This window comes from Pseudopodoces humilis, chromosome 6 (assembly GCF_049639895.1).
Source record: "Pseudopodoces humilis isolate 2021_Gansu_Grassland_sample_001 chromosome 6, ASM4963989v1, whole genome shotgun sequence".
Lineage (NCBI taxonomy): Eukaryota > Metazoa > Chordata > Aves > Passeriformes > Paridae > Pseudopodoces > Pseudopodoces humilis.
Window position 1 is genome coordinate 43,608,052 of NC_142205.1, and position 23,751 is coordinate 43,631,802.

At 49.6% G+C, this 23,751-nt stretch overlaps 1 protein-coding gene across 5 annotated transcripts; it reads right to left on the reverse strand.

Annotated features, from left to right (window-relative positions):
* Nucleotides 1-22,784, reverse strand: PRAG1 (PEAK1 related, kinase-activating pseudokinase 1). 5 transcript variants are annotated; one of them, XM_088057039.1, is made up of 7 exons: nt 22,711-22,784; nt 20,316-20,416; nt 19,837-20,229; nt 16,858-18,695; nt 8,753-8,910; nt 4,735-5,468; nt 1-1,445 (listed from the first exon to the last, which is right to left on the reverse strand). In XM_088057039.1, exons 3-7 carry the CDS (start codon nt 20,191-20,193, stop codon nt 408-410), a joined length of 4,125 nt encoding a protein of 1,374 aa, XP_087913165.1. In that variant the 5' UTR covers nt 20,194-20,229; nt 20,316-20,416; nt 22,711-22,784; the 3' UTR covers nt 1-407. The 5 variants fall into 5 exon arrangements, with proteins under 5 accessions (XP_087913165.1, XP_087913166.1, XP_087913167.1 ...); XM_088057040.1 differs by lacking the exon at nt 22,711-22,784 and adding an exon at nt 22,314-22,433; XM_088057041.1 differs by lacking the exon at nt 22,711-22,784 and adding an exon at nt 21,045-21,077.
* Nucleotides 22,785-23,751: the final 967 nt, after the last annotated feature.

Genomic DNA, 23,751 nt, shown 5'->3' on the forward strand with positions numbered 1-23,751 from the left:
GTTCATCCCTGCTTCTTACTCTAGAGCGTGGTGCTGTTCCCAGGCAAAAAGGCTCTGATGCTTTGGGAGAGGTGGGGATGGGAGGACTGTCCCATAGGCACAGAAATCAACTCAGTACAGTGAGGTCATTAGAAACATGCACACACGCAGGCAGGAGTTTATTAGTCCACATTTACCATACCAAAAAACAAAAACCCCCCAAAATAGGGGTAGGTTCCCAGTTGTGCCTGCTCGCAAACTAACAGTGCTGAGGATACTAAACATGCCTTGTGCCCTCTGACTGGAGCGCGGGGCAGGAGCTGAACGTGCATTCACAGCTGAGATTCAAACCTCTCACGTGTGAAAGGGCTGTGCACCTTTAGCCGCAAGGCTAAAGCACCTCAGCTGCCTGCGAGACACTTCCAAGGTCAGAGCAGCTGCAGCAGTTTTAATGTGTGCAAGAGGGAGGCTGGCTCAGCAGATGCTAGGTACTGGCAGCACAGCCAGTCCTCCAGTTCAACGCTCCGCTCCGTGTCCACGGCCCTCTCCGCAAACTTCATCATGAGCAGGGCACGCTTCATGTCCACCCAGTTCTGCAGCACCTGGCGCAGGGTTTCCTCGTGGCTGAGGGGCTGCTCCATGAGGTCTTTCCGGGGCCCCCAAAGCAGACACTGCAGCATCCTCTTGGCCTCGGTGATCCGCACACGCTTGATGGGGTCTGCTTCCAGTAGGAGGTGGGCCAGCTGCTGGAGACCTCGGGAGTAGATGGACAGGCTGGGTAGAGCAGGGAGGTCCTCAGGGCTGTACTCCTGCTCCCTGAGGTGCACCTTCTCCTCGAAGGGGTTGGGCTGGTGCAGCAGTTCATAGATGAGAATACCAGTCTGAAACTCATCAAACTTCTTGTACTGAGAAGCCGACACAATCTCCGGGGCCAGCCGGGCCTGACTCTTCTTCATCTTGGAGTCTCCAGCTCCAGTCTTCTGTTTAGCTTTCAAAAAATTACTGATGATGAGGCGGGGTAAGTGTTTGTCATCTTTGGCTTTCACACAGCTCATGGGGGGCTTGCAGGGCACAAGCAGGAGGTTCTCCAGGCACAGGTCACGATGGATGATGCCATGCTCTTTGAGATGCTCCAAGCCATTGCAGAGCTGGAGGAGCAGGAAGCACACGCGACGTTCATACAGCTCCGGCTTGGCTTGGTGGAGCATCACCGAGTCCCTCACGAAGTCGGCAGTGGTCTGGCTCGGCACCTCGCGGGTGATGACCACCACACAGTCGTGCTCACTGGCAGCACGGGAGGGATGGAAGCCATCTCCAGGCATGCTTTTCCCCACATCTGAGGCCAGCAGCATGCTAGAGGGGACGGAGGCCACAAAATGCCCACAGTCCTGCTGGATGTTGAAGTGAACTGGCACTGCAGGGCTGCAGTAGGAAGCAGCTACCTTGGACTCCTGGGTTTTACAAATCTGTGAAGAGACACCAAAAGAAAAGTCTCATCAGCCAGTGACAGAGACAGGACAGAGACCAGAAGTTGAGAGGTGGGATGCTAAGCTGTGATTTGCAGATGCTCTGGAAGGCAATAGCAGATGTGCATTGGTCCCTTAAGCACTTTAAATTATCTCCTGGCTTGATTGTTTTTGTCCTGCAATAGCCCAACCTTAGCCACCAGATGTCTGGGTTGCATTTCTGGGCCTGCTTCCTTTGCCAGGCAATGCCCAGTAATTGGAGGAAAGGAGGACAGCAGTCCTGCCGTGAATAACTTCTGAAGATTCTGTTTCACTGCCAACAGAAGCAACATAGCTTTCGCATCACAGATATCATTGAGATAAACTCCTGCAACCCAAGAGACATTCCTGGAGGGAAAAGAGCAAAGCCTGTGGCAGAAGACATGCTGTCTCCATCTCTGGAGATAGTTAACACTCCTGGAGGAGGCCTTATGTAATGTGAGGTGACTGTGAGCAATAGTGCTGTTCGTGGTGAGGGGTGGACAGAGGCCTCCAGCACTTTCTTCCCACCTGATCCTTCTCTGGTCCCAAGCCCTGAAGCCACTTTCACATCCTCCTCAACCATTCCGCTTCCTTATGTCAGCAAATACTCTCAAGCCCCTGATCAATGGCTAAGGGAAACCAGCAACAAGCTGTACTCCTCAGCACAGGCAAAAAAGCCATCAAAGAGAAAACACGAGCTTACAACAGGCCTAGAAAGAAGTAAGAGTGCAGCAAACTCTAGGGAGAAAAATGTGTTTTATAATATGGATTCTCTTTAACCTACACGACTTTCTATCTTCATTTTCTTGGGTATTTCAGCTTTATACTGCATTAGAGACTCAAACCCAGGTTTATTATAGGAGTATCCATTAGCTTATGGGGCCTTCTGGCATTTCTATTATACTTTTTTTCCCCTTTATTTAGCGATGTGTTTATATGTCATCCACAGGAGTAAGCAACAGGCTGAAACTCAGCATAAAAGGTTTCAAAGCCTGGAGCGTGCCAGTGCCAGTCACAGCATGCGTGCAAAATTGTAAGATAAATCAGTTTTGCCTCCGAGTTAAAATATACACAAGAATAGAGAGGAGCTGAAGAAGAGGGCTGCTTTTGTATTCCTCTAGCAAGGGTTTGAATCAAGGCATTTGCAGATAATTCACTCAGATGAGACAATACTTTGGAGATGGGGCATTTCAAATCCCTATTGTCTTCTCTTTTGCAAACAAAAATACCCTGCCCTGGCTTATTTGTGGAAAGACAAGCTCTGGAGAGCTAGGCAGAATGCAGACGAATGCAGTGGGACCCAGGATGACGCGAGAGGTCTCCAAATGCAGAGTAGACCTTTCAGCCCTCTGGCTAACAAACCTGCTTGTTCCTCCTCCCAGAGGAAAGATGTGTAAGGCATGGGGGGGGTGGGAATTCCTGGCAAGAGAGAAGTCTCTGGAAGAACATCTATAGCCAAACGAATACAGGGAAATCTTCCCCATCCAACCATTCTTCTTGACTTTGGCTGCACCAGAGGCATCCTCCCTGCTGAAAGCTCCAAGTAGGAGCCTGGGCTTAGTCACACACCTCTAGTGGAGAAAGAAGCCAAGGCATGGAGCATATCTTGGCTTTATTCCTCTAAAGCCATTTCCAAACTGTTTCATACATAGCCATGTGTGTCTGTGCACAGCTCAGACTCTGGCTCCTGTTTCTCAATAGGCTCCTTGGCTCAAGTCTGATCCTCTGCCCATTTTGAGCTCTCCAAGTCTAATTTTAACTACAGGTCTGTGATCTCTTTCATGTCAAAAAAATCTATAGCAGAAGCCAGGAGTGGCAGCTAGGGATCAGCCAGTTGTAATGTTTCACAATTACTCATTCCCTGCTTTGGCTGCCATAGGGATGGTGGCACACAGGAATTGTATCCATGCACATGGATAAACACATACACAACATCACTGTGCTGGCACAGAGTATGGCCTTGTTGCAGTGGCTTTGACTTTGTTTAGACGCTCTGCAGTGTACCTAGGGCACAGAGTAAGCCCACTTTACACACAGGGACACAAATGCAGTCCTGTCAAGAGGCTGAAACGTGCTGTTTCTGCCTTGGCAAGAATTCATGCACTACAGCCACAGAGCTGAGCTACTGAACCCCACACAACACAGCAGGCAAAAGCAAAGGTGGGGCTGTGCCACAGGGAACTGCAGATTGAAAGGGAGCACAACAGCTCACTACATAGTGCTTAGGCTTCAGGAAGAACGTTGTGATTTAGGTATAACACACAAGAAAACTGCAGCTCTGAGTGCTGGACTAAGGGTATTGGTGCAAGATCTCATCTGATTCAATTCTGGTTATTTACAGCCCCCCTGTTGGGTTGACTGTACTTCCTTTAGGATATGAACTGGCTTTTAAGCTACCACTTAACTAGAACATCCCTTAGGGATGTTTTAAAACATCCTAGAACAACTCTTAGAGTTCATAATGGTGGAAACAATTCAGCAGAGATTATTTTCTTTTTTTCCCTTCCTTAATGCCTCTCTGACAAAGCTTTTTTTTAGGCTTTGAAAACAACCTGAGGAATAAGCAGCAGCGAGATGTCCCCAATGTTCAGTCAGAACGGAAATGAAAATCTCTGTATTCAAGTAGTAACATCCATCAAGAACCCAAAATCCACAGGATGTCCATGGAACCGGTTGGATAAGCTTACTTATCCAGGTTTCAAAGAGCTGAACTATTGCACCTCGAGTTTCCATTTCAAAACATGTATTCCATGGAGTTATAGGAAAATATTTCAGACCTGACCTTACACAGCATGTCTGGGTCAGCCTCGCATTGTTTAATTGGGATCTGCAATATCTTATTGTCTGTAGTTTCAAGATCATACAAGCACTCAGTATCTGGGTCAGAGCTTCCACTTAAAAGGCAGGCAGAGGCAAAAATGCTGTCTTTTGAGCAGCCTTTCATCAGCTTGTGTCATCAGAGGCGAATGCCTCTGAGTTTACAACAGAGTATTTTCACAAAGATGTTCTCAGAAAGAGAAAATGGTTGGGTTTCAGACCCCTTTAGCAATAAGCTAAATCTGACTGGCATTTGTTACAATGAAAACTCCTCCAAATTAACCTTCACAAGCAGTAGGGGGAAAATGGCAATTTTGGAAGGGGTTTTGTTTGCCTAACTTCACCTGTGAGAAATACAAGCAGAGAAAACAAGACACTGTGTGTTGCTAGGGCGCACATCTCCACCTGGAAGATGGAGATAAGCCTGGGTATCTCCTGGCTGTGGTCTTACCTTCACAGCATAGGTAGTAGAAGGGTCCTTGGAGCAAGTGGCACAGTAATAAATCGCGTCCCCCGAGTCGCAGCAGGGCTTGTTGCACGTCAGCTTGAAGAGTGACCAGTTGTTCTCGCTGAAGTGCAGCTCGTTCTTCTGCTCCCGCATGAAGCAGTCCTCGCACTTGGCGACCAGGCGGCGCAGGGACTCGGCGTACAGGGCCCCCAGCTTGCTGTACACCCCCTCCTTGTTGTCAATATTGCTCAGGAGGTTGTGGAGGCTGGAGGCCGAGGACACTTGGCTGGACACACTGAGCTGCGAGGAGGAGAGGGACTGGGGGTTTCTGCTGGGGCCGCAAGCCCCTGTGCTCTTACCAGTGCTTGAGCCCCAGTAGCTGTTTCCTTTGGAGCTTTTCTCCAGGGACTCAGAGGAGGAGAAGGCACCAGGGCGGCCCCCCAGGCTGGCTGGGTGGATGAAGGGAGGCTCCTCTCGGAGGCACACATTGCTCTCAGAATGGCTGACATTCAGCCTGGGGCTGGCAGCACCAGCTGCTTTGCCTGAAGATGCCTGTCCCCCAAAAAAGCCGTCTGGAGAAGACACAGTTCTGATCACCGTCTTCTTCTGGGGCAGAGGGGGCGGGCAGCTGGGGCCAGAGGAGCGACCATCCTCAGTGGAGACAGGACGGAAAGGTACAGGGGGAAACACTTGACTCTCAGCTGGAGTGGGTGAGTGGTTCGGCTCAGATGAGTGTCCTAGGAGATAGCAACACACAAGAAGATGCTATGAGTGGCTCCTTCTCCATATCCTTGCCAGCCCCAGGGGCCTGGCTGGGAAGAAAGCAGCAAGCCAAGTTGCATCTGAATCCAGTGCACAGTCTTCAGCCATTCACAACTGCAAAGTTTCACTGGAGGGGTTAGGGATTTAATCCAGTTTAACAGAGCAGGTTTGCAAAGCAGGCTGCAACCAGCCATCCAGAGAAATGCACTTCCCCACCCTTGAAACCACTCCCCTATGAACTGCATATACAGTAGTAAAAAGGTAGTAGAGGGTAAATATTTAAGCTGTGATGTCATCCACAGGGAGGCAAGAATGAAGACTCGATGCAAGGACAATCTTTTAAACACAGCCTCTCTCACCTGGGAGCTGCCACCCAGTGCTTCAGCAGCAGGGCATGATAAGGAGAGAGTGACTCACGGCACACAGCTCCAGACCTCTGGCTGCACTAGAGCACTCCAAGTATATCGAACCTTTCTCTCTGCTTCACACTGGGGAAGGGTCGCTGAGCAAGCCTGGGATTTTGGCAATTTCCATCTTGCTGAAAAAGAATCTGGCCTTCCCCCCACCGCCTGTTTCCCTGCTTATTGCCAGACTTTGCTCAGAGGGCAGGCTGGCCCCACTACATACCACAAACTCCAAGCAGCTTCACATGCCAGCTGCACATGGATTGGGTTGGGATGGCTGGCTCATTCTGGGCAGCCATAGCAGCTGCTTTCCTACCTGGGCCAGACCAAGATGGGTAATACATTTACATGCCATGAAAGGAGTGGGACATTAAAAACAAAGGACAAAAAGGTGATCTGACATTGCAATAAAGAGCAGTAATTTCAGGTCATAGAGACAGAACAAGTGAGGAGTGGAGGGGAAATTAAAGGAAGAGAGAGAATAATCCAAGGGAATTTATCTGTGCCACTTCAATGACAAATGGAACTCTGCTAACAACTTGCATGCTAGTGTAAACCTGGAAAGGTAAACGGTGGGGTTTTGCTCCAAGCAAATAGCAAATAGTTTAGCAAATAGCAGGATCTATTGCTTTCTTTAAATCTATTTTCCAAAGCTGCAGAGCAAATGATCCTTCCTCCTCACAAAGCTGGTGCTGAGGGTTTAGCTGCCAGCAGGCACTTCCTCACAGCGGCTTTCTGCCTGCTCCAGAGGAATGCCCTGGGGCACTTTCCATGTCAGCCCGAAGAAGGCACTTGTCTCCTCACAGCCCAAGTGACTCACCAGCAATCATGTACAACCTCCAAGTGCAGGGGCTCAGGTCCCCGAGTTCCCAGCCTGTCCTGGCATGTCACTTGCAGGTTTGCACCAGCTGTGCCACAGCAGCAATCCCTGTTGGCTGCTCCACCACCTGAGACCACATGAGGTGAGGGCAGATCCCCTGGTTCTCAGCTACCAGAGTGGATGCTGGCACCATCTGGCCCTATCCCTCCTCACCAGATTTTGGTAGAACTGGTCAATTTTCATTTGTCTCCTCCACTGCCAAGTCTCTCTGGATGCACCTCCTGTAATCTGTCCCATCACACCAATACCACCGAGAGATACCTCAGGAATGAGTAGCACTGATTTCAGCTTCTGCAGGTTTGTCTCCCATGCAAGGCTGTTTCAGCAGTCCATTTCTGACAATATGCTCAGAAACAGCTCTGTAGGAAATGTGAATCACCACATGTCTCTTTTGCCCCAGTGCTTGGGTGCCAAGCTATCTGACTCCTGTTGGACCCTTGCCCCAGGTGTGTGCCTGCATTATACACCCAGCTGCCCAGCAAGTGACTTCTCTCCAGTTTCAGCTGAGAAATATCTGCCTTAACAATTGAGATTCATGCTCCTAGCTTTAGTGAAAATCCCATACATCTGCATCATACTCTAATAGGTCCACAGGAAAGATTCTCTCCATTAAAACCCTGTCAAAAGCCACAGGCAGGGATCATTCAGCATGGAACCACTTGCCACTTGCATCCACAGGACTTTGACAGAGGATAGAGCCAAGAGAAATTCTTCAGTGTGCAGTCCACAAGTACCTCACCAGAGGCAACTCTGCCAGGACATGCAGCTGAATCCCTGTTTCAAGAGACAAGATTTACTTGAGAGAGTCTTAGGAAACAAACGTCAGCACTGGAATCTTTGGCAACCGGTCCAGGTGCCTAGCCCACAAATGCCAAGCTGCTCTTAAGTTGTTTTTTTTTTTATATGCTGCTGGGCTCTGCCCCAAGCAGAGGGTAATGAATTAAACTCTTTCACAGCTCTCCTAACAGTGCTCTGCACCTTCAGCATGCAGTCCTTCTGCATGTCAAGGGCTTAAAAGCTCCCCTCCACTTCATATTTTAACATCTGACAGCCCAGCCAATTAATTTGAGCTCACCTCACTCAGTGACTGACTGCACAGCTTCTTGCTTGCATCAGCAAGACAAACTGCATTTGAGTGTTCATTTAAAAACTCATCTTTCCTATGATGAGTTTAAATAGTTGCTTCTGTTAGTGAAGGCAGAGAGATCCTCATGTCCCTATCATTTTTGACAGCAAATTGCTTCTGTGCCTAGCAAGTAAAGATCCAACATAGGCGAGTGCTTCTTACCCTTGTACAATTTCCTGGCAAGGTCTCACTCTCAGACTCCAAGTTAGAGGTGGAAAAATGGAGTTTCCAGAGCTCTGGCTCTTAATTTTATTGCTGCACATTGTTGCTCTTGGAAAGATAGAACTTCCACTACATGAAGGTTGCTCTTGCTAAGGAAATGCTTTCTGAGCTGCTGAACACGTTAGTGCATGTCTAAGTTACGCACTGATGAAAAAAAGTGACTTCATAGTAAGTATTTTTTAATCTCAGTTAAACGAGTGCAGGCAGATTTTTTCCCCTTAAGAAATAACTGGGAACACAATGAGAGGGAGAGATCACCTCTAGTACAAAACTCTTTCTGGTACTCCTCAAATCTATGTAGGACTTTCTGTAGCAGAGGTACTTGTGACATTGTGAAATGCATGAAGCACAAGCAGGACTGTTTTTATGTGGAGATTTTATCCAGACCAGAGGAGATCTACAGGGTGAGTGATATTGGCACGTGCTGAACGACAGAGGAAAAAGCCTGTGATATTGGTCTGACACTGCCACATTCATCTAAAGTGCATCAAGAGGCAGAAGGGTAGGAGAAGAGGAAAGATGAAGGGTCACTGGGAGAGGTGGGGACTGATCCCTGCTCCAAGGATGCTGTCCCAGCAGTGGGCCTCAGGTGCAGTGCTACCCCTCCCAGAGGCAGTGGTCACTTACTGCCATCGCTGCCGGTCTGTGTGTCCGAGTCGAGGCTGTCGCTGGAGCCAGCCGTGAAGGTGACGTGGCTGCTCCTGAAGGGTGGGCTGAGGCTCTCTGCAGAGCTGTTGCTGACTCTCTCCAACTCAGTGTTACTTGGGTTCATTTTCAGTGCGTGCCTAGAGAGAGTGAAAGAGAAGTTAGGAGACAGATGACAAAAGGATGGGTATCCTTTGCATGCACTTTTGCATGGAGTCTCAAGCTGAGAGCAGCCTTAGTTTGCTCTCTGCCTATCCATACACTGCACAGTCTCTTATCACACAAGATTACCTCATTCCTGTGCACTTTTCTTCTTTCTCCAGGACCTGGGGAATTGCATCCCACAGACTCTGAGAAGGTTAAAGGCTTGTAGTCCCCCTGCCAAACTAAGCTGAAAGCTGGGCTTGAGCAGAGAGAGAAAGCCAGAGAGCCACGAACATTCACCCGCAGTCTGCATCTCCTTTGCCTAGAACATGTGAGGTCCAGGACCACATCCCATTTTTGCCACTGCCACTCATAAGTGAGGACCCACCAGTGTTTGCCTCCAACAAAGTTCTCAAGGGAAGGAAGTAGCATCACTCCTCCTCCCATTTTACAGGAGGCAGGTTGAGGCTGGGTGTGTGAGCCCCATTGCTCCATGACAGAGGCACAGGTAGCAGAAGAGTCCATCATCTCCAACCATGCATCACAGTAACAACCAACACCTTACAAAAGAAGAAGCATCTCTGCAAAAAACATGAGTCTGCCAAACTCAGGACCTACTACACAGTTTTTAATGTAAGACCTACAGTATTCCATGCAGCTTCCATCTAAAAAAATAAATAAACCAACCATAAACTGTGCTTATAACCTGCTAGGTCATGGCTTAAGTGACCAATTTAGGCAAGCAGGATTTCTTGCAAAGATAAAGAATTTCCCCTGCATTTTCTTCATGTTTCTGCCTTGGAAAACAACAGAAACTGTTGCAATCAGGCAGCACAGAAGAGCATAAACACTCCTAGCCTTGGTACAGTTCTCACTCTGTCAGTCAGAAAACAAAGGTTATCAGTCCACATTTTTTAAGTAAAACTGCCAATCTGCTGATTAAGTTCAACACATTGATTAAGAATGTGAAAAGGTTAGTGGCAGACTTGTACAGAGGTAAAAGGACTTGCACCAGCTATCTTGCTGGAAGGTATCCGGCGTTTCCTAATCAGATGGCTGAATGGCTGCTGAGAAAGACAAACAAAGACATGCACGACCGTTTTCTTGTGGCACCCCGGTCGCATGCACGGGACCCCTCCTCATCCAAAGCTCCCGAGCACAGCAGACACAGATTTTTATTTGAAGATTGAGAAATGTTTCATTCCCAATCCAGACAAAGCACTTACTCTTGTGTCCACACCACCACATGGAGAGCAGAGTGTATGAGAAGCCCGGAAGAAACTTCTGCCAGACTTCCTCATTTGCCTGAGCAGCCTTGGTCTAAAAATACTCAACGGCTGATGAAAATAAGGCTCTAAAAACCAGTTCAGGTATACTTCAGCAGAGACACTGACCTTCCACCAGTGATGAATTTATCACAGCAAGCTTCTTGGGGACAATTTACAAAACTTCACAATGCACCACACAAGTCACAGTTTAAAAAATGAGAGAAGGAGAAAAAGAGAGACAGAGAGTTTGAGGGGTTTAGGTCTGTTATGACTAATGCTGTTGAAAGCAACCAACTGCACTTAAATATTTTTTTTTTTACTATAAAGATATAACTTTATCCTATAACTTTCTCAGACGTTTAACATTTAGTAATTTGGGTGGAAAAAATACAAAGGGTGCACACCCATGCCGGTACACTGTCTGACCCAGCAAGAATCAAAGAAGCATTTGAATCCACCAGAAAAGAAGATTTAGCAAGATATCCGGTCTTGATTCAGATGAGATGTTTTCTAACACATTCCCTCCCCCAGCTACCCCCCCTCCAAAAACTGGGTGCATTTCTGTTTCTTTCCCATCACTAAGCACAAACTCACGGAGCTGCCTTACCATTCCCGCACTCAGGGAGAGATGAGACTTTGCTCGGCGCGGTCCAAGGTCCGCCGAGCGCAGCCACACCTATTCCTCCAAGCAACCTGGGCGCAGCACGGCGCCGGCCAGAGCCTTGCTGTGCCGGCTGCTGCCCTTGCTGCGCTCAGCGTTGGTGAAGTCAGATGCAGAGAGAGCCCCGTTTCCTCCCCGCACCGCCGTGACTGATGGAAAGCGCAGTTCCTGAATAGGCGCACCGAAATAGAAATTGTTTGCCGCTTAAACGACATCCTGCTCTTGTTTCAGATGTTACAGCCGGGCCAGCTAATCCCTCCTGGAAATACCTCTGCCTCACATCTCCATTTTTCCCTATGAGCTGCTTGAAGCACAGGGTGCACATCAAAATACCACCCTCTCTACCAAAGAATTACTGCTGAAAACTTGCTAGGGTCAAACTCTCACATTTCAGTAAAATTCCACCCCAAGAGCTGAACAGCTCATTGCTGCAACAGCCTGTGGGACCCTGATTTACAGCTAACCCAAACATCCCCTGCTTTGCTAGTGTTCCTTCCACCTCACCTGACTGCAAGGGCACAGGTGGCTATTTTCTGTCTTGCCCTTTTCACCACCAAAGGATGGTGGAAATCACCAGAGTGTTGGAAATAAAGAGCACAGCCCATCCTAAACCCGAAGAAAACACTGGGTTTGTACCCTGCACCACTGACCTGTAAACATCTGTGGGCTGCACTCCTCTTCAGAAATATATAACAGTACTTAATTTACATAAATTTAAGAATGCCCGCTCAGCACCTAAAACAAAACCAGCAACTTCAAGAGCAGCACCAGAGCCAACATCGTGTGCCTGTGCATAAAGAACAGGTCACCAGAGTCAGCTCTCCCAATCTAATAATGTAAACCCACAGGATTTCACTGATTTTCAGCTCTCCAGCTATTATGGTAGCTTTAAATACACTTCAATTACTCAACATCCTCCATGCAACACCCTGGCATATTCAAGCAACCCTTCCAGTTCCCTATTTCCAAGTTTTCCCATCATAAACAATTTCATTCAGCTGCCTTTCCACATGATTCTCACAGTCCTGCCTAAAACAAGTCAAGACTGGAAAGAGTGGTCTTGTAAAAAAGCACACCAAAACAAAACAAATCCCCCCCAAACCCAGTCTGGAGTTCTCTTAACATTGAAAAGGGACCGGGCTCATTTCCCTTGTCTCAGGTTGCAACTCTGGCCAGGGCGTGCTTCATCTTTCCTGTGTCTCAATTTGACCGGTAGCCATGTGTACAATTTCACATTTCTTCACAGATCAGGGTCCCACATAATGCTGCTGTGGGACTCCAGCATCACCAACTGCATGCTTTGCACTTCCCAGAGAGACAGTGGAGATGGGCACCAAAGCTTGGCTCTCCTCACCACAGAAGACACACATGCCTTCCTGGGGATACTGCCCCAGGAATCCCTGGACTTTGGACATACCTTCGGCTTGAATTTCCTGTCTGAGATTTGACACGGAGATCTGGTTACTTTCCACAAGAGCAAGGGGCAGGTTTTGAGAGCAGGAGGCCCCTCAGACTAAAAAGCTGCCCGCTCTCTCCCTTCCTGCAGCCATCCCACGGGTTGCTGGCAGCACTGGCGGATGTGTGAGGCACCTCTGCCTGGCACAGAGCCCTGATCACTCTGCAGTGCCATCAGGGGGTTCCCCTAGCCTTGCTGTGCCAGCAGGAGGAGGACACTCCTTCTCAGCCCAGATGACAGAACTGAACAGATAACAGAGATGCTGAGCTTTACAAGTCATGTGACAGAGGAACGAGGAGAGGAGAACAGAGAACACGCAGATCACGACACAGCAAACTGCATTCCAGGAGGGGTTTGGTTATAATGTCAACAAGACACCCCCTCCCAGTATAAAATAATGGAACTAATGCACAGAAGAGAGAAAAGCCAGACTGCATTACAGCATCAAACATAACATATGGCTAGGCATAATTATTACACAAGAGGAAGCACCATTGTACCATATGCTTGTCTATCATGAAACGTGAATAATTATATCTTCCTCCTGTTGCCACTTACTGCTTCTTCCAGCATCTTCCCCTGGTTGCAGAGGGATATTAAAACCCAGCATACAAAAGCTTGCAATATTTGAAGCTTAGATTTGTAGTCATCCTTCTGCTATCAGCTGGGAAATGTGGAGAAACCGAAACTGAGGTAAGGGAAAGGATTTTGAAGAACTCCTAGCTTTGTTCAGAGGGATACACCGCTCCTCCCTGTACTAAAGGGGTTCATGTAGCACGGGTTAAGTTGAAACAAGGGTTTGGAATCTGGAGATGCACAGGAAAATTCAGATAGGGTACAGAATTAAGATGGGAGTTGGCTCAAAAATTAAATCACTGCATACTCTAATGTGGTGAAGAAGGTAAAGAATCTCATTTAAATTTCTAACTCTGCTTTTTTTAGTGGTAAGACAGGAAACACATAAAAGAGTGAATGACCTTAATTTTAAAAGAAACAAACTCTCCTAAAAGTTAAGCTGATAGATCACAAGCTTTTAAGCCAGTATGTTTTGTCACTGGGATAGACCCTGACACGGAGCTCCAAGGAGAAACGGGTGCCTCAGGAATGGTGAGAAAAAAGGAATATTCTGCCTCAGGTACAGTTGCTGCTCCATCACAGACTGATTCCCGGCAAGGAACACACAGCACAGCCCCACCAGCCAGCACCACCTCCCCAGCGAGGAACAAACCTGGCTCTTTTCCTGATGATCCAATTCCCAGCATTGCAGTTTTTCTGCAACACTCCTGTGCTCTGTGTCCTCCGGCAGCAAGCGGTGGCAGCAGCACCGGAACAGGCAACCTTGGCACTCCTCAGGCTCTTTCTCCCTGGCTGTATTCAGCAATGACAGGTGTGGGGAAGTGCTGTGCTGCACCTTTGCTACCCCACACCGGCACACTCAGCAAATTTCAGAAGCTTTTTTTGGCACTGCATTTTGAAGGTGGCACTAATTGTGATGAAAACAGTTCAAGATGCAAAACAGCATCACCTTTTTCTTTTTTTAAGAGGCACACGAAATAAATTAGCCATCAAGGTTTTGGAGGCTAGAAGAAACCACAAGGATCATTTAAGTCTGATTCTCTGCATAAGAGAAACATAAATTTCAGAAAAGATTCAATCCTTGTGCCAAGAAACTGAAGGCCATACTAGAGCATTTTACACCAAAGAGCTTTTAAATCATCATTGCATATACATGTCCTGGGGATCCTAGTTTCCCTGGTAAGCTCCTTCCCTAGCCAACTACCTTTTCCAGCTTTTGGAAGAAGACCAGCAGCCAACATCTTCCCTTTCCAGCCTTTTTCCCCTTGTAATTATACTTATTTATCATTCTGTTTCAAACCAAGCAAACATCAAGTATCTAAAATCTTTCAAACAAGCAGAAAATGAGGATTGTATGAAGAAACAGTTGCAAGAGATCCAGAGTAGGTTTATATAAGACAAAACAGGCACAAATTCATTATTTTCCTTTTTTTGTGACAACTTTAAAATTCCCCTGAAATCGCTCCTTCTGCCATCCTAAGAGACAGCTTACTTCCAAACCAGAGCTTCCTCAGTCTCTGGAAGGAATTTACCCTGTAAAAATTTTTTCCCTTTTAATTGTTTAAGCCAAGATGAACAAAACAAAATCTACAGACTCACTTTTTCTTTCTCTGCTTTATAACTATTCAAACACACATCCAAGTTTTCCCTAAAATAAGCAATTAAATTTCATTAGGAAAGTCAAGCAGAGGAACTTAATTTTCCAGCATGAAATCAAATGCCTTGCTGCAGCTTGAGATCCAGAAGGAAAAAGGATGGTTACGTGCCTTTCCTGCAGCTGAGATGAAACCCTGATCTGCTGAGCCGCCAGCCCCAAGCCTGTGCCACAACCAGGTCTACACTGGCTTCACCTCCATCAGCCAAAGGAGTACATAAGCCTCACAGAAGGATCAGTGGTTCTTCCATCGGGGACAAGCACATGTTCACAGCCTGCTCGGCACTAGGAGAGTATGGACGTGCCTCAGAGTTATTTTTGTGATTCTGCTCCTTCAGGTATTTGGCTGCAGCCCAGGATGAACAGAGAGGATGTTCCTCCAGCACCAGGCCATGGCCCCAAGCTACAACAACTGCCAGGGTGACTCAATGCCACTGTGGTGATGTTACCAGCTGTGCGTGCAGCCATCCCTCCCACCGCCCTGGTTCCTGCGTTGACACGCTCGAAGCAGCCACAGTGCTGCTTGAGACAAAAACTAAAGCGCCCTCAAAGCAAAGAAACAAAGCAGGGCTTGCAAAACCTGGGTCTGATCAGATCACTCCTTACTGCTCCTCAGCTGGCTGGGCTTTGGCTTTGGTAGCTGGAGGCAGGACTAAGCTCTTTCGAGTAAGGCGCCCCATGGCTCAGCTACAGGCAACAAGGCCCTTGGGAGACAAATACCTCTAGCACAACCTGCCCTGCAGCCACAGAGGGTAACCAACACCTACCTCAAGCACCTGGCAGGGTTTACAGCTCTGCCAGAGATCCCAGTCATGGATGCCACGTGTTCCCTGACCTCAGTTTCCCTGCCTGCTTTCATACAGGCTTTCTAGCACACAGATGCTTTCATCAGGATGACTCAAGAGCAACTGCTAGAACTGGCACAGCCCAACAGCACCAGGAACATGAAATAGCCCCTCAAAGGGGCAGAAAATGCTCCACGCTCCTCTGGTGTTATAACACCACACAGAGGACAAGAGCAAATACATCTGTGTGCTCATTTGCCTGTGGACCTTTTGTTTCCTCTGACTCCAGCAGGCACGTGGCATCACAGCAGGAAGCCCAGCATAAAGGAGAACTAAAGCCACTTGATCATCTCTTCCCTTCCCTTGAGAAACCTCATTTGTTCACCTCTTGGCCAATTTAAAACACTAGCTCCCTGGGCTAAACAATCTCAAAACACACTGAAAATTCACAGTCTCCACCTCGAGGGCATTGATACCTACACATAAGTTCGACCATGGATCCCAAGGCCAAGTTCTCCTCCAAACACCCATCCCTTCTTCTCTTGACTTTTAAATCAAGGAGCTGGAGTCAAATCTGTTGTGCAATGCACAGTTTCAGGTAGTAAAACTGCCACACACAATAAAGCAAATATGGGATGCCTGCAAAAGGCAAAAGTATCCTTCCTCACTATGTTCAGACAACATACTTGATGGAGAGAAAAACAAATTTTCTTCCCCCATTTGACCTTCATTTTATTTCTTTTTTCCCTTTTTTTTTTTTTTTTTGGTGATGCACACAGCTGCAGATACTAAATGCACCAAAGTATTGTAAGCCTGAAGTTTTTTTTTAATTGCTTAGCAGGGCTATTTCCTTCCCAGATGGACAGCTCTCCCTCACTTCTGTTTTCTGGGGCCTGCAGCTGCCCTGCCTGCAAACCTGACTTCCAGGAAAGCGGACAGCAGAAGGTTGCCTGAAGCCAGGTGGCTCCCATACGTAACAAGCCCACATCGGGCAAGCTCCAATTATCTGCTTGCAGGCAAGGAGCCCTCCCTGGGAAACTGCAGCTTTGAGAGTTCACCTTGAAAGCAGAAATTCATTAGAACCGAACTGAAAATGTTGATTTTGGAGGCCCTTGTGACTAGCATCAAGAAAAGTTGCCCAGTCCCACCTACAAGAGAAGATTGCAACCCCAGGTTTTCTATGCTATTCAACATTAAGGAACTGCCAAGACAGAACAAAGCTGACCTGGGAAACACCAGCCATCCTGGGCATGGACCTTTTTCTCACTTGAATATTGGGACTTAAGGCCATATCTTGCATCCCTGAAGGGCTTTTGCAAGTGCACATGACATTTAAACCAAGACTTGCAAAAATCAGACAGCTTTTCAGAGTAAAAAGACAAACAGCTTTTCAGCTGAGCAGTCACCTCCCATAAAAGCCACCTTTGGACAGAAAAGGAGGAAAAAAGAATGGGAAGCACCTCCTAGTCAGTGAACTCCTGCAGCAAACATCCCAATTGCAAAGGGTTAACAGACCACCATGCACACACTCGCGGAGCTGTACCTAGACTGCTTTTTCGGCGGCGGCGGCGGTGGTGGCGCAAACTCCACACCATTGCTCTTGTCCTTCGGGAAATCAAAGGAGAAGGAAGAAGATTTGGTCATTCCAGTCTGGCTCTCCAGTATCGGACCATCATCCACAAAGTCAGTACCAGCTCTTCCACTCTCAGCTCCTACTGTCCATGAGTGGTTTAAGACCTCCTGCTCCTCCTCCTGCTCCTCCTCCTCCTCTATTCGGCACTGTTTGGTCCACGTTGGGTTATAGTATTTCTGCCTCCTATCATAGGATGAGCCTGCCAGACCTTTACTGGACTCCTCCACAGAGACCCCATTCACAAGAGTACAGGGAGAAGGGGTCACCCCAAAGGCACCTGTATCAGTACAGCTCCTCGGCAGCAGCTGAGCACCAGCTCCATCATGGCTGTTGTCATCACCAAACCTTCCCATGTGGGAGCTGACTGCGGGCACACGGCTCCCCTCACTGCCTGGCTGGCTGTTTTTGGACATCTTTGGGGGGATGGCTGGACTCTCAGTAAGTGAGGTCTTGACAGGAGCTGCCAGATGAAATCTTGTGCTGTTTTCACATCCAGATGCTTGAAAAATCTGTCCAGACTCAATAGCAGGTGATGAAGTCCCAAAATCGGGGTGGGAAGTGGGGCTGACACATGGCCACTGAACTCCTACTGCTGAGTCAGGGCTGCTGAGGAATATTGTCTTGTGATCATCCTCAGTGTGTGCTGTCATTATAGTTATCTTTGCTGCCACCTGGCCAGTGGAGTCCTGGTGTTCCTTCTCACCTCCCAAAGCCCAGCCAGCATCCCTCCACAACCCATCAGCTTTCTCCTTGGCAGTGCCATGGCCCAGCTTCTCCGCTTTTGTCTGGCTGCCAACAGCCTTCAGCTGTGCCTTCCTCCTCTTGGTGCTCTCGGCATAGATGGGATCACCACGGGCTGGCTCGGTGAGGCGAGGGCGCTGCGGCTCCACCAGAGCCTGCTGAGGGGTGCTGGAACCCTCAGTGCAGAGGCCTCCAGTGACAGAGGGCTCCCCAGGGAGAGGCAAGTCCTCATCCTCCCGGGACAGAGCAAGGGCAGCTGTCTTGCAGCTCCCCGTGCTCTCAGGGACGGTGGCAGGCTCCGTGTGGAGAGCCAGGTTTTTCCCGTCTGAACGCAGGGCATAGGGAAGGGGATCACCCTGGTCTTTCGTGATGCAGAAGGCCGCGTTCACAGCTCTGCGCTCCTCTTCGCTGAACTTGACTGCCTGGCCACTTGGCCTTGGAATCTCGGGAGCATCCCGCTGCCTCCATCCGCTGGGAGTGTGGCTGTCCTTCTCACACTGTGCAGCCTTTTCCTCTGTGCAACAGGGCTCCCACGGGGCAGGGTGCTCCTTGTGGCACTTCGTGATCGAACAGTACTCGCCCCCTTCGCTTTCCAAGATGGAGGAGATGTGACCACAGTCACCCCCCGAAGGGAGTGCAACTCCTTCTCTGGCTTGGGAAGAAGTGCTTCTGCTGGAGTTAGTGGTGCTTCTGTCCCCCAAGGCAGATGGATTAGGGCAGGGGACCTGATGAGGCAGGGCAAACTTGTCTTTAACTCTGTCCTCCTGCTTGCCCATCTCACCCACAAGTACCAAGCTGTGGATGGAGACATTTCTCTCCACTCGACTCTCCAGGCCACGCAGACCCACCATGGAGTAGCTGGGAGGACAGCAAGACAAGCGGTCGCTGGGCTGGCTGTGAAGGAAAGGCTTTCTCACACCAGCATTGCCAAAATTGTCAAGGCAGATGCGCTGTGCATCTCCTGATTTCAGGAGGAGCTGCTTGCCAGAAACCATGCCCCAGCTGACCTGCATGGGTCAAAAGAGACAAATGCCCTGTCAGAACATGCATATGCAAAATGAAAGACTAATAAAATTTAAACAAACCCACAAACTGCAAAAACAAAAGGCCAGATCTGCAGAACAGTCCTCTGGAATACACCATCTGTTTTGCTGTGCTCACTCCACCACTAATTTCCACAAACCTTTCCTGGTAAAACTACTCTTGTCGTATTTCCTGGACCATTTGTAATCCTTGCATTACCAACAATGGCAATGCACTGGAATAAGACATTCTCCTTTCTCTTCCTATGGGTTTGCTGCCAGAAACATGTCCAACCTGTCATCCTGTCTGTGAATCACTGTGCAATTAAAGATTCAGAGAGCGAAGGAATATTTGCACCTCTCTCTGCTTATTTTCATTTCATTTCACACTGCTCCAGAGTGTGTGACTCCAGAACACAGACACAGAGTATCACGGGTTATCCCGGGATAGCAGCTTGGCCGTGCTCAGAAGCAGGGACTGGGGAGCAGGCATGCCAAATCTGCATGCACAGATCAAACACCACCAACAATGGCAGCTTGCACTCGTGTGCCCTTCACCCTTTAGAAGAAAAGAAAGGGACAGCAGTGGGAGGCGAGCTGGGGAGCCCTGACTCTCCTCTGAGGCATAGGGAAATAGGAGCACACCTATGCCACAGGCAGTGGGGCAGTAGCCTGTGCGTCACTCTGCTGAGGTATCTGCTGGTATCAACTGGTCAGGGCGAGGAGCTACACCCACAGGCCATTCCTGCTCTGGCAAAGATTGGTAGGAAGGAGGAGGAAGGTAGGGCACTTTCTTCCTCACCCACAAAGACCAGTCAGCATGGACTGCAAGCAGACAAGACATCTTTTCAGTAAAACTTCCCAGGAAAATAACCCGCATCCTCATTTGAAAACTGTAAGTTCCTAAATAAACAATGTATTTTTAAGCTCCTCTGCACATGGCTTGTGAGAAACAGCTCATTCAGCTTTACCCAAAGATACACTGAGAAACCAACACAGGGCTTAAAAACCTGAAGTCAAGACCAGAAAGGAAAAGCAAAGGGAAGGAAACATTTGTAACACATTCCTAGCACTCCCAGGATAGGTAAGTAACGGGAAGTCATGCTTTGACTGGATTAATCATTACCTGTGACAGATCTGCATTCATATTCACATCCGCCCACGCGTCAGAAACATCCGAGTTTATCATTGTTGGCTTCACAGCAATTGTTGGCTTTGAGAAGGGGGAAGTATTTACACCTTCGTCTTCCAACACGAGGCTCTCGGGCTTGGTCCTAGCTCCATCCGGGAGCGCGCCACAAGCTCCCGCGCCTGGGGGTGTTTGCAGCCGGTGGGAACTCTTCGGGTTGAAGCAGTTTTTGCAGGAGCCGGGCTTCCAAACGTGTTCCACAAAGTCACTGCACGCAGACATCTTCAAATCCTCGTGGGTCAGACTGAGAGCCCACTGCATCTTCTGCACTGCCCTCCACTGCTCATTTTGCATTTGCTCCCGAGCCACTCGAAAGGATCACCTAGTCATCTGGAAAAGCACAACACTGTGTGATTAGCTTGATTATGCCCCCAAATGGGAAGATTTTTAATAGGACAGGTGATAATTACACTTACTCTGCCTTCATCACAAAGGCATATTGTTTACGAGGCTTTTTTTCACAGCTTAGCTAAAGCCCACACAATCACTTGAAAAGCCTCAACTTCTAAGCGTAGCTCTGTAATAGAGAAGACATCAAGTGAGCAGCATTCCTCTGTGATTTAATTCCCTGCTTAATCAGCATGTATAACCAGCCTCATGCAAGGTTTAGATCAAGGGTAAAGAAAAGGGGTCTTGGGAAAAAACTGTTCACAGCCCCACAAGCAGAGCCAGGCAGGAAAAATTTCTTCTCCAAAGTGGCATCCTCTCTCTGGAAAATAAAAAGGCCCGGAGACACAAGGACCAGAATCAGAGACTGTGTAACCAAGGGGACCAGCAACAACCTTCCTTCACCCAGAAGCACCACTGTGATTACTGCCGTGGTACACAAAGACTTCTCTCCCACCCAGTGAAAGGCAATCAGCAAGGCTGGGGCTGGCTCTGATTTGAGCAAGTGTCTGGCAGAATGCTCTTATCTGGTTTGCCAAGAGCCACAAATAACAGTGTCAGCTCGCTGAAACGATTCATTGTCTGCAAGGGGAGAAACGTTTTGCTCTTGGATTACTTACAGACAAGGATTCCTTCCCATCTTCCTTCCCCAGGAGGGAAATGCCCCAGGAACAAGACATTCCTGCATTCTTGTGTCTCCATCCCCACCACCCCCCTCCTGGCCAGGTCTGATTGCACTCTAGCCAGTAGCTAGATACCTGGAACTACCAACTTCGGAGATACTTCCGAGGAGGACTCCCACAAAGCTCAGTGTTTTAGGAAAGACCAGACAGAGAATGCAGCCGGCTGCTCTGGGTGTCCGGATATGCAATTCCCCCACGTGTCTCCATAGAGTCCTTCCTCATCTAACCAAGTAGAAGTCATCATCCCCTGGCAAACTGAGGCCCCTTTTCTGAGGATCTCCAAGTGAACAGGCACTTTTCCACTCCAATCGTGGAGGCACATGAGCAAAATTTACCAGCCTGATCCTTAAGCAGGCATACTAGAACACCGTCAGAGCTATGGACACTTTTGCAATTGCATGCACCTCTAAAGTAGCTTGCACTGCAGTAAAGATTCTTGTCTCTGGGCTCAGAGATGCCCCGGGCAGCCTCTCCAACAGCCACCCACACTGCATAGCATAAAGAAAGACAACTAATAAGAGCCTGGGAAGGACAAAGTGAAGGGGAAGAGAGCCACTGACCCACAAGCATCACCGAATTCAAGTGCCACCTAGGGGAAGGGTGTCTTTGATCGGCTAAACCATTAGCACCTGCAGACTCCTTCTGCTGGCAGGCTAATAAATTAAGATCTGTTTCTTGAAAAAGTAGGAAAAAAGGTGAATATCGGTAGGATTCACCAATCAGATTGCCGTGTGTCTCTTTTTAGGGGAGACACTGTTTTAGACAGGTTTTTTTATGCATTGAGTCTGAATTAACCAAAAAGCAGCGAATCACTCTCAGGCATATTCCAACACCTTCAAAGAGGTTAACAGTATTTGCAGGGGAAAAAAAAAGCTTAAAAATATTTTATCCTTTGTTTCCCTTCAGATCTAGCACGCAGTGTCCAGCATCACCCCAAGTTGAACAAGTGTCCTGATGAGAGGCAGCAAATTAAAAAGAAAAATCGAAGGGAGGGAAGCAGGCACCGGGGCCAGAAAAAACTCTTCACTTCTGGTTTAATATTCGGCGCTGCCAAATGCCTGTTAAAAACCAGGGTTTCCCTGTCTCCAGCCGTCATTTCTCGCTGCCCGGACCCCGGGGCGGGCCCGTGTCCGCACGCCGGCTGCGCCCCGGGACCCACCCGCACCAACCCACGCGGCGCCGCGCGGGGAAACAGGCCGGGATCGGCGGCGGATAAGGGACCGAAAGCCAGGACCTGGGTCTGTCCCCGGGCAAGCCGAAAGCCAGGACCTGGGTCTGAGGCATGCCCGGAGCCCCCGCGCGTCCCGGGGCACCGGCGAGGACCCGATGAAAGGACCCGGCTACCTGTTCCCTAGGACAGAGACTCCAGGCTGCGGCGCAAGGATGCTCCGGGGCAAAGAAAAGCCCCAGACCCCCAACCCAAGTAGCTCTGGCTGCCAGAGGGTTCCTCCGGGGCGCCGGGCGCCCACCGGGACCGGGAAAAGTTTACCGGGCAGAGCCCGCCGGGGCTCCCGGGGCGGGCGGCGGGGCCGGTCGGGACCGGAGCGCGCCCGAGCCGGCTACAGACCCCCGCCCCGGCCCTCCTCCCGCATGCTCGGCGGGCAGCGGCACGGCCCCACCGCCCCGGCCCCGGGGCAGCCCCGCCCCGGCCCCGAGTGGCGGCGCCGGGGTCCCTCCCAGCCGGGCTTTGTCCCGGGAGGCGGAGGCCCGGTGCCCGCCCCGGCAGCAGCTCCCCGCTCACCAGGCTCCCGCGGCGGCGCCGGGCTCGGCTCGGCTCCGCGCTGCGCCCGCCACGGCCGCCGCCGCCCCCGGGCGAGGGGCGAGCGGGGGCCCGCGGGGGCCGGGGGGCAGCGGCCGCCCCGCCCCGTCCCGCCCCGGTCCCGCCCCTCGGGCACGGCGTGGGCACGGCCCGGGCGGGAGCGGCGCCCCCCGCGCGTCCCCGCTCCGCACAAAGCGCGCTGCCCGCGCCCTGCGAGGCGTGCGCGGCGCGCAGCCACATCCCCGCTGCGCCCCCGCCCCAGCAGCGCTCCCTCAGACAGGCTCTGACCCACGGACATCCCGGCGGGCATCGGCCCCCGCGGCTTGCAGAGCCCACGAACGCAGCAGCCCCGCACGGATCCCGTGGGGTCCTACGCCCCGCACCCCGACACCAACCTTGAAGACCGTGTCTTCAATTGGAAGGCGCGGGGAGCCAGAGGGTTCACAGGGTTCACTCATCTTCGTCGAGCTTGCCGGACAACGACATGGTGAAGTTCATCCCGAAGGGATGCTGTGGAAGGGAGAGAGAAGTTTGCTGCAACTGAAGTCAGAATTTGACCCCACTGTGCAAAAACTGCAGACAGCATCTCAGGAAAATCTCCAACCTCTGCTGGTGTGGGAGGCTGGGCTTCATGAAAAGGGAACAGGATGAGATTTTGTTCACTGTAGTGGCTGAGCTATGCTTTAGGGCAAGCTGGAAAAGACTACCAGGATAGTCTTCACTTACCCTGGTACTTGTGCTATGGTGTGTAGTTTTGAGCATCTAAATTCTTTGAAACTAGGAAAAACCAAAGCAGTTCTCCCCCTGCCCTGGTCAGTGCCTTAGTTCAGTTCCTTGCTGAAGTCACCGCTGCTTTAGCGCAACAAAGCATTCCTAGTCTCATACATAATAGTGGATTAAAAAGGCAAATAGGCTTGCATAATGGAGAATCCAAGCCCCAAATAACAAAACAGAAACTGGAGATATGCACAGCACTTATAGAAAAAAAAAAATCTTTCTCAGGAACCAATCATCCCAGTAAAT

What these genes read in the sequence shown, in the direction of transcription:
- PRAG1 (XM_088057039.1), bottom strand. Translation starts at nt 20,193, where the DNA reads ATGCAAAATGAGCAGTGGAGGGCAGTGCAGAAGATGCAGTGGGCTCTC. An exon ending in CCGCCGAAAAAGCAGTCTAG is followed by an intron (nt 8,911 to 16,857) that starts GTACAGCTCCGC and finishes CACTCTCTCTAG; the next exon opens with GCACGCACTGAAAATGAACC. An exon ending in ACAGACCGGCAGCGATGGCA is followed by an intron (nt 5,469 to 8,752) that starts GTAAGTGACCAC and finishes GCTATCTCCTAG; the next exon opens with GACACTCATCTGAGCCGAAC.